The sequence below is a fragment of the Polistes dominula genome, unplaced genomic scaffold (genome assembly GCF_049000335.1).
Source record: "Polistes dominula isolate Pdom_NZ unplaced genomic scaffold, Pdom_raw_medaka contig_12, whole genome shotgun sequence".
Taxonomy (NCBI): domain Eukaryota; kingdom Metazoa; phylum Arthropoda; class Insecta; order Hymenoptera; family Vespidae; genus Polistes; species Polistes dominula.
Window position 1 is genome coordinate 170505 of NW_028301116.1, and position 11044 is coordinate 181548.

At 30.4% G+C, this 11044-nt stretch overlaps 1 protein-coding gene and 1 pseudogene across 1 annotated transcript; both read left to right on the forward strand.

Annotated features, from left to right (window-relative positions):
* The first annotated feature begins 620 nt into the window (after positions 1-620).
* Positions 621-1202, forward strand: LOC149031026 (uncharacterized; annotated as a pseudogene).
* Positions 1203-6881: 5679 nt separating this feature from the next.
* Positions 6882-10765, forward strand: LOC107073430 (uncharacterized). Its single transcript, XM_089176974.1, has 4 exons — positions 6882-7008; positions 7267-7767; positions 8067-8142; positions 9863-10765. Exon 4 carries the CDS (start codon positions 10229-10231, stop codon positions 10589-10591), a length of 363 nt encoding a protein of 120 aa, XP_089033100.1. The 5' UTR covers positions 6882-7008; positions 7267-7767; positions 8067-8142; positions 9863-10228; the 3' UTR covers positions 10592-10765.
* Positions 10766-11044: the final 279 nt, after the last annotated feature.

The following is an 11044-nucleotide window of genomic DNA, read 5'->3' on the forward strand; positions in this document are numbered from 1 at the left end:
AAAAATGGAGAAACGGTCATTGTTCGACATGAAGTGGACTTAAGCAAAGAAACAAACTTTGAAAAATTACTTAAAGTTTTAATAATAGGTCAACTCGATGGTATATTCGATCTACAGAGAACGGAGATAGATTCGTCGATTTCTTCGTTAAAGTATTTTAAAGTTACTGAAATACTCGATAAATATAGTAGACGTCTATGTCCTTCACTTGTAAAATTCTTTATTTTCTCTTCACTTAACTTGGACGAAGATAGTCTAAAGGGTTATACCTAGTTAGAATTTTCAAAAAATCGATTTTTTTTGCATTTTCGGAATGTTCATATATTTAAGTATATTTTCTGAAAATTTGAAGTCAATCCGATAAATATTTTCGGAGATATACCTGAATTTGTAAGGCCACGTCAGAGTGTTAGAAAGCAGGTAGAGTAAGAACCGGAGTAGCAGCTGCATTCACGACTCCGCGAGCTAGTAAAAAAAATGCAGAAACAGTTGAAAAAGGCGGAAAAAAAATTGTAAAAAAAGTAATCTCAGGGAAAGGTAAACTCACGGCTAAGCTAATAGATTAGTTGACAGTTTACTATGATTTGGCAATAAGGAGCAATTGTGATTCTATGGATAATATGTATACTGCAATTTGAGGAACATATTATCACTATTGTTTGACTGATTAAAAGCCTCAAGACGAAATGTGCCCAGGTGAAGAAGGTTCATGGTTTAGTTGGCAGCAAGCACTAGCAACAGATACATTATCTCCTTACACCCATGATTATCCAACTTTACCAGCTGATGCTGCTGAAGCTATATATCCAATTTATGAAGACCTTAGCAACGTAAAATTATTGGAAAGGTGTGTTGGGGGATTTACACAAAACAATAATGAGAGTTATAATCAGTTAATATGAAAAATAACTCCAAAAATTGTTCCGTGTGGCTCTAAAGTTGTTGAAATAGCGGCTTACATTGCAGCTGGAATGTTAAATGAAGGTACAAAATCATTATTGTACTTTATGAGTGCATTAGGACTTTAATTAGGCACCGCAACTCATGCTTATGTCGAAAAAGAGGACGCAGAGCGTGTGATCTCCGACGCGAGAGCGCATAGGAGTACGCGAGAAGGAAGAATGACTCAATGACAACACCAGCTAGACTTATTAGAAACTACCGATACGGCAAAAGGTCCTAGAATAGATGATATCATGTGAGTTGAAGAAAAAAAATCATGTGTGCAGATCACACGTGTTAGAAGTGAAACCTTTAAAAAACTAAGTTTCGAGATAATCAGACGAATGCACAGTTTCAAGAGTATAAGATAATTGTAGAGTTTATTTATTATAATATTATTACCATATATAATAAAAGTCACCGGTATGGTCTCTGGGTGGAATAGCTGATAAAACGTACACTTTTCCAAATTCAAGCAATAAATATGGAATGCTGAATGCGATAGTTATAGATAGGCACCATAAAATTTTTTTTGTTAGTATGCTTTTCAATTTCCCGTTCTCATCTACATTCTTGCGCTATATAACAAACATTTTAGGATAGATTAAATAAAGACGTTACGAAAAATATATGGAAAATACTGCTAGACTGAACGAAGGTTCTGGTAAAATGCAATGAAAGATCTAATAAAGATATTCTCTAGAAATGTTTTTTCAACTCTGTAGCCTACCACACTTCGAGACCCTTATTATTTATAACATATCTCGTCCTTATTCTATGGACCACAAACTTATCTTTCTAAATACTCTTGTCTAAATAAAGATCTGAACAACGAAAAATCTAAAAAAATGCATTGAATCGTATCGCTCTCTCAGCTTATCGAACTGTGTACACTACGAGTCTCAAATTTCAGCTCCGTGGTAAGCTCCACCGATTCACGCTGGGCGTTCAACATCTTCAAAATAATTTTATTTTATTGAAAAATTAGTATAAGTTTCTTAAATACGCAAATATCAAAATTTGTAATATAATTTTCATATATGCATGGGTCAGTACATCTCTTTGGATATTTTTCATAAAAACATATAAAAATCAAATTTAATAGACATATTTTGTCTTTATGCATCAAATATATTTTATAAAGAAGCAAAATATAAAAATGTGACAGTAATTTACTTGCTTTTGAATGGAATTTGTTAGCTGCTTTTCATTTATTCCACAGTATTCTCTAATTCTTTTTCTCTGATGTATCTTGTAATCACTCTTTTTTGTAAAATATTGCAGACAATACAATGATTATATTCTATATATTTTATAATTATTAATTATAATATTTGCAAGATAAAGAATTTAATACTAATTTTTCAATAAAATAGAAACATTTTTTAATAGAAAATATATGACACGTTTGGTAAAAAAAAACTATAGACAGGAATATTATCGCACCGATAATAAAGATTATGAATATATATCGAATTTCAACGGACCTTCCCTGCTTTTTAGAATTTTGTTCTCATGAAAGACAACCGACCTTGGGGTGTAGATAGCTGAAAAAAACTAACATTTTCAAAATTCTATCCATCAATATAGAATGTCGAATTCGATAGTCATAAATAGAAACAAAAATTATAGAATGTTTGTCGACAGAAAGATACGCCGTCCTAATCTAAGTAAATAAGGAAATATAATATTTTTTTTTTGAAACTATGGTAGATGAATTTTTTCTTTTACATTTTTCACATTTTTTGGGAATTTGAGATATCTTTATAATGGGTTTACACACATAAGTATTTTTTTTTTTTGTAGCAACTAATACCTTAAGATGCTGTAAAAAGAAGGGAACAATTGTTGTCGTATTTTTTTCGTTTCATCGGGTTTTGAATTACAACGATTTTAAAATCTATTTCTATTTTTGTTGTTTTATTTCAAAATATTAAAAATTCTTTTTTAAATTTATTTTTTATATTTTTTTTCCATATTTGTAAAATAAGTTATATTATTTTATTCTTATTGGAAATATAAAGTAATTAAGGTTTATTTGTTTTTGTCACGTGTCTAGTTTCTTCTATTTAAAAACTTTTCTATTTTATTAAAAATTATTATAAATTTTCTAAATACACAAAATTATAATTAAAAAACATGTCTTTGGATATTTATAAGAAAAATATTCTACAATGTTGTTTAATTTTTTTGCTCTGATGTATCTGATAATCATTTCATTTTTTTGTAAAATATTGCAGACAATACAATTATTATATTCTATATATTTCATAATTGTTAATTATAATATTTGCGAAATAAGTAAATAATTTAATAATATTAATTTTTCAATAAAATAGAAACATTTTTAAATAGAAAAGAAATACCACGTTTGGTAAAATAAAAACAGACCACGCACCTTCTTTCTTTATTTCGACCGTTGGTTCGTTTAGTCCTTATACTTTTGTCGCATACCTACGTGCTTATCTCTGTTTATTCCTTCTACCCTTCTATCGCTCCTACCTACAAACATTTCGAGTATCGAAAGAATACGTGTCCACGCTTTGTAGTATGCAGTCGCAGACAAACACACACATATTTAACCAGGAGCGATAACTACGAAGCATATCATAAAGAGTAGACCGAGAATAGAAAAAACTGTATAGCTATATTCCGTCTCATTCTCTTGCAGGCTAAATCTTATATGTTTGTCTCTTTTTCTTTCATTATTTAGTATAGCAGCCGTTTCATAGTTTTTTAGTATAGCAGCCGTTTCATAGTTTTTTAGTATAGCAGCCGTTTCATAGTTTCGTTTCACAGCTCCGTTTCCGTTTATTTACTTTTTAGATCACTCCCATTCTAAAGAAGTTTTCACTTAAAAAAAAAAAGGTCATCAAGTTTTTAAAATTGGATCGTACAGGCAGAATTTTGGATCGTACAAGGCTTCAAATTATCGTACGCGTACGATAATTAAGCCGTTTATTTTGAAAGTGGCCTAAGTCCATTTTCCAAAAAAATCGAGTTAGTTAACGGTTACTATTACTATTACAGTAGTAATAGTTACATTTTTACATGATCTTTTTATTCTGAAGCAATTTGTTACAAAAATAAGTAAAATCATGAAGATTTTGTTGCAAGAAAATTTGACGATTAACGGAATGATGAAAAATTTATTTTGAAAGTGGCCTAAGTCCGTTTTTTAGTTTTTTCCGGTTGTCATGGTTACGTGTACAACTTTATGTTATTTATCAGTATAATGTAGAAATCATAGATCACAAATTTTTAATATCAGGACATTCGTTTTTACCAAATGATAGAGATTTTGGCGTGGTAGAAATGTCATTGAAAAAAATAATTTACTATTCGTTCCCCAAGATTATTACAAGATTATACAAAAGTGTCGGAAAGGTAATAATTTTATTGTAAATGAAATGAGACAAGAAGATTTTGTATTAACAAAATTATTAGAAGATGCAATTTTTAAAAGAGTAAAAAATTCTAATGGAGAATCAATAAACTGGCTAAAAATATGTTGGATGCGTTTTGTCAGAAATGAACCGTATAAAATTTTCTATAAGACATCAATGAATAAGAATGAAAATTTTAAAGTCCTGAATTTATTACCACGTCGGGGTAGACCAAAAAAGTTCGAAAATATTGTATTGACACCATTGTATAAAAATATCAGACAAATTACAACAGCAAAGTTCAAGGACATAATGGACCTATTACGATATATACCACCGGAACATCATGATTACTTCAAATCCCTTTCACACGCACAAAATGTAGATGAGTAGTAAATTGTTTTGTAATAAATTTATGTTTGTAATTTTGCACGTTATGTAGTTAATTGAATCGCATAAATTATGTTCCTGAAGTGTTTTAAGGATATGTAAAATAAATTCAGTATTGTTTTTTTTCAATTTGAAGCATCTTAAATTATGTTGAATGGACTTGGGCACCTTCAAATTTTATAATGAATCTGGTTGTTAATTTTGAAAGTGGTCTATTTCCATTCGTGGTTAGAAAACGCATATTAATTACTTAATAATTGCCACTATTTTAATAAGAAATATAAATTTGAAGCCTTTAGATACACTTAAGCAGTATAACTCGTTAGTATCTTGTACGTATATTTTTAAATTCATTGAAACGCAAACCCTTAAATATCTCGATTTTAAGATAAATGGACTTAGGCCACTCTCAAAATAAACGGCTCAATTATCGTACGAATGGGATCACTGCCAACGCAGCTTGGTCTCTCTACAGTCCTATGCCCATCGGCGGACCATGGAGAGTGACCCTTCTATTATTGGCCAATCAATTTAGAGAGGGGATTGCGTAATCGACCTTTTCCCTATAAAAGGCTTCGGAAAATCAGCATAGCTTTCATTCGATCACGATTCTCGATTCAGATCCATTTAAAGCAAGAACAAGAACAACTAATCGACTCACCAACAACGTAAGCATCCAGTAGCTTACCGTCGGGACAACATTTCTACAAGCAGCAACATAACAGCGAGCATCACCATAATAATAATATACAAAGAGACAACAACTAATAAAGGCAACAGCCATCGGTTCATATTGATTCACATTTCTTTCGCATCCCATTAAGACCTTTTTACGATAAATAAATAACATAGTACCGATCAAGGCACCTGTACGCAACAATATTGTTAAACATTTTATTGTTACAGAGGCGCAAAATCAAAAAATAATAGTGACAAAAATACGTTTGGACTAGGATATAATGTCGTGATAAATTTATTACATGAAAGTAATTATCTAAATTAAGGATATCACGTCTTTGTTGACAACTTTTTTAGTAGTATTAAATTAGCAAGATATTTATATTCAAACAATACTTATTTAACCAGAACTATCAGACGAAATAAAAAATGTATTCCCGATCACTTAAAAATAGTTAATGTAAATGAACCGAAATATTTAAAAGATAATAATGTGCTCCTTTGTGCGTATTGCGAAAAGAAAAGCGTAAAAAAACCAGTAATACTAATTTCAACTAAATACGAAAATAAAAATGTGACGATAACAAAGAAGAGACACGGTAGAGAAAGGAATTCAACAAAACCAGCTATCATTCACTCGTACAACACCTTCATGGGAGGTGTAGACGAATCTGATAAAATGTAAAACACATATCTTGATGAACGGAGGAGAACCGTAAAGTATTGGAAAAAGGTTGCGTTCATTATCATGATCCGCATGGTTTTGAATGCTTATATTATTTATAAAAAAAAATGTGAATAATAGAGCAATGACCCAACTAGATTTCATTTCGCGAATTATTTTTGATATTGGGCGTGAATGGATTAAAGAGAGAAGGGTACGAGTTTTTCATTGTGATTTTTTAGACGAAAGTAGGCTATGATTAGTAAAGTTGCCACAACACAATTTACGTAATTGCGTAGTGTGTAGCACTAAAGGTAAGCGAAAAAAGATCACATCTGATTTTTGTACAATGTGAAAAGGGAGTTCATCATACCTGTTTTCATAAACATCAATGTTTTACATGGGTGATTCTCAAATAGCTGTGATTTTTTATGTCTAGTACTTTATTTATCATTTAACATATTTTTTTTTATCAAAAAATTATAAAATTCATACATTTGATAGTATTCTACCGTCGACAATGACTATTGAAGCATAAGTAGTCATGGATCATAAATAACTTACAGAAATACACCGAAAATGTCAGTACCGTGGCATGTCCGATTCTCGTTTTTCAAACTAAATGTATACATTTCTATAAGGATTTGTTTTATAATTTAAAGTTTAGCTTTTATAACTTAAATCTAATGTATATTCCATCAAATTATATTGCAATTATACCAAAATATTGATTTGCAGAAAGGAATAATTGTCATTGATTTATGTCCTGGAATTTTATTCAATTTTTAAATTTAATATATTTGCCGCCTAAACGCCATTTTCCATTAAGTTTCGTTCGCTCTCTCTGGCTGCATTTTAAGGAAAGACTATTTGTGTATAATTTACAGCTGAATGTTTATTTTTTGCCCCGATATTTTGATAGAAATAATTTGTTTTGTTTTGAAAAAGGTAAGTCATAAAATTATATGTCAGTACCATGATATTGAAATTTACACATATTAATACAATATTTAGATTAACTATTCAGAATATATATTTAATTTTACGTGTACAATTGAAATTGTTTGGAAAATCATTTTAATTATGTACAAAAAATAAGGTTAGGTTAATTATAAATTAAAACGTCAGTACCGTGGATGTCAGTACCATGGTAAAAATAACAAATAATTTTCAAATTCATGTTTCCTTAATGTTTTAATTTATCAGTTGTTCTAGTTTTATGAAAAATGACTCAAATACTCCGAACAAGACTTAAAAATATACCTGGGCTCCAAAACTTGTGTAATAATAAACCGTTTACAATAAGTAAAAAACGTGTATTGATACAGAAGAAAAAAATTACTAAATTTCAGTAAGATGAAAAATTAAAAAAAAAAAGAGAAGCAGAAAGGTTACGGCGGTAGAAAATTAAAGAAGATTATAAAAATTTTTGTCAAATTTATTGTCAAAATTATAACAATATTGTCAAATATTGTCAAATATATATACAAATATTGTCAAAAATATAACAAAATTATTGTCAAAAGGAACGAAAGAGATACGTACAGCGGAAATTTGATAATAAATTAAAATCAATTGACCCAGTTGACAGAACGTGAAAAACGATGTCGGCGGAAATTACAAAATATGTGGCAAAAATCATCACGGCTAAAAAAAAAAGAGAACTCCAAACCAATGCTCCGGAAGAAAACAACAACGAGATGAATGGTAACAACAACGACATTAATAAAAATATCTCTAAACAGGCTTCGGTGGGTAAGAAACGAATTAAAAAAAATTTACGAAAATGTTATCGTGATAATGGTACGACATGATCCTGCTGCAATTACTGCCCATTTAAAGCAAGTCCTTAAATTCAACCTCTCACAGTTTCCGTACATAAAAAAAATACATTTTATGAGTAATGGCCCGACAACTCAGTATCGAAACCGTAAAATGTTTTACATTGTTACTCAATATTTTCCGCTTTGCTATCCTCAAATTCACTTTATATCATACAATTTTAGTGAAGCTGGGCACGGAAAAAGCGCAGCTGATGGCATTGGAGGCGGAAACGTTCAGCTGATGATCAAGTGAAATTTGGTAAGAATATATCTTATTTTGACCAGTTGATAAGAACTTTGCGTTACTCCACTAAAAAAATACATATTGACGTCGTCACTGCTCCGCAAATTGAAACTATTGATACCTTATTGCCGGAAAAATTTCGTCTCTTCACTGGTACAATGAAAATGCACCAATACACTTGGAGTAGGGAAAACCCTGGCCTAATACTTTTACTAATACTATTCAACTCATTAAGTTGTCTCGATTGTCAACCTGGCATAATATATGAACATTTCTCGATGGGACAAATAAATTACAGTGATAATCGCTTGCCATTATTTTCTGCAAAGGCACAGAAAATGTTCAAAGACACCGTAGTCAGTGGTGAAATAAAAAAACCAAAAGTTATTCCAAACTCTTCGACGAAGTTTAAGAAATAAGGAATGATCCACTAAGGATTTTGATAAAAAATTCTATTATAGATTAATATTTAATTATTTAAAAATTGTATCATTGTTTTTTACATTTATAATTGTTGAAAATCTCATTTATTAACTCATTTTAAACTTAGTTATATTCAAATATAAGTATAAAAATTTTTATTCTAATTCTATCATTAATAAATTTTAAAGATTGTTAAAATCAAGAAAGAAAATACCAAAAAAGTCTTTGTATCATTATCAGAGTATTATAATTTATCATTCGTTTTATTATTTTAAGATTTTAAAAAGATTTAGGTAAGTACTTTGATTATTTCATTTACTTGTCAGTACCGTGGAAATTATGTCAGTAGCGTGGCATTGAAATTTTCAATTTTTGTCCTAGTTTTTTGTCTATTGAGGTTGTAGTAAAACTACATTACCGACTTAATTCTGAGCATAATTGGGGAACAATAGTACCCAAAACATAAGTTATAAAGCATTCTTAATTTTTAAAAAATTTTGAGTTGTAAAAATCACAGTTACCTTATAAAATGGTTTATTGTTTGGCATTTTGTTATTTCAAGAGTCGTGTACAGCTATCCCTTCAACAACACGGCTTCTCCTAACACAGTTTCGCTATAACAAAATTCATAATTGCGGGAACCCTCCTACAACACGGTATCCTATAAAACGGTTTTCTTTCCAAAAATCTTTATACAACACTGTACTTCTACAGCCGCGGCGAGGCTTACCGTCTTAAAGATACAGTGTAGCGGAAAGTACTTCTTTTCATCTTAATGACCTGAAAACAACAGTATCTCATGCTGTTGTGAACTGAAAACATCAACGTTAAGGGACCATCTCAGTGTGAAATTTAAAAAAAATCGATTTTTCTTTTTTTGGTCTCATCTTGAAGTACATAATAGTTGTGCGTGTTCTGTAAAATTTTCAAATTTAAATTCGAATTATTACGGTCGCTACAACCTTTCTTGGAAAAAGAGATTAGAGCGAAAGAGTAACTCCTCTAAACTTTAAACGCGTTTTTATCAAAATGCCCTTTTTACAAACGGTGTCACCTCTCAGAGGGAGAGTTTTCAAGCTATCGACTTGGAATTTTTACGGAATTTTTTTCACTTTATTCTTTACGTCCCCTATGAAGCTTTTTTTTTAATTCTTCCTATTTTTTCACACGAAAAACTGTTGAAAAACAGGGCTAAATTTCTTACTTTTTCTTAAAGCCGTCGCCATTTTGTCAAATTTAAAAAAAAAAAAATCTCTATAGGGACATAGCGGCTTCCCTACAGATTAATAATCAATTTGATTTTTTTTTTCAGATGCAAACTGCGATCACAATCGTTGACATCGATTGCCCGTATTTTTTTTTACTCACTTTTTAAAATAATTACTTACAATAAGTAAAAATAAATAAAAACGAATGAAAAAAAATTTTTTGTATTGTTAAAGAGTGGTCTTATTCGAAAAAAAAAACATTCCGATCCCCTCTTCCTATCCATCCGAAAAAAAATCACGAAAATTGACAATTTTTTGGCCGGTTACACTGAGATGGTCCCTTAAATGCGTGTTGGAAGAAGATATAACTCTCTTCAATTAAAATAGAAAACGTGCATGAATCGTCACGAAATGAAATTGGTTGCATATCAGAACTTGCTAAATCAATCGGAGGCGAAGGTTTTGTGGAAATGGCTAGTGTGGACGTGCAAGGTTTATTAGTGGAAGAAGAAGAAGTTGACGAAGTGGATTTGATGGAAATGGTATCCGAAACCTTATATCAAATTGATCCTGAGGACACTAGCACTGATGAAGATTGTGCTGTTAATAAGTTAACATTAAAAATATTACAAGAAGGCCTAAGCTTAGCTGAAAATCTCGAGTTATTTTTCTTGAATGCAGATCCTTCCAAAGAAAGGAGCCGAAAATTCAAAAGGAAGCATCAAAACTGTCTAGCTCCCTATCAAAAAATTTACAATGACCTGGTGTTAAGAAACAACAAGCAAAGTAAAATTACAGATTTTTTAAAGAGAGAAGAAGATGCAAGAACTTAAAAAAAAAGGAAAACGTTCTGAAAGTCAAGGCGATATCATTCCACCGAAAAAACGTTCTCGGTTGATTAAATTGAGCAGTGACGACGAAGAAATAAATTAAATTAAAGTTACGTTAAATAAGGATAATATTTTTTAGTTTGTATTATTCATATATTTATATTTTTAATAAAAATTAAGTTGTTTATATATATATATATATTTGTTTTTAAAAAGTTTTCGGAACGTAACCCCCTTTTTGCATTGGCTCTGGGTCTCAAACAACACGGTTTCCAATAACACGGCATTTTTTAGGAACCTATCTACCGTGTTGTTGGAGGAAGACCTGTACCTTTTTTTCAATGGAAAATAAGTGGCTGAAAAGAGAGTACAAAAAAATTATGGATAACTGCAAAGCAAAGCAAGACGACACGTAGATTCATTATGGTCTTAGATCTGGAAAAGATAAGTTGAACC

Excerpts from the sequence above, each read along its gene's own strand:
- LOC107073430 (XM_089176974.1), top strand. The coding sequence starts at position 10,229 with ATGGCTAGTGTGGACGTGCAAGGTTTATTAGTGGAAGAAGAAGAAGTT.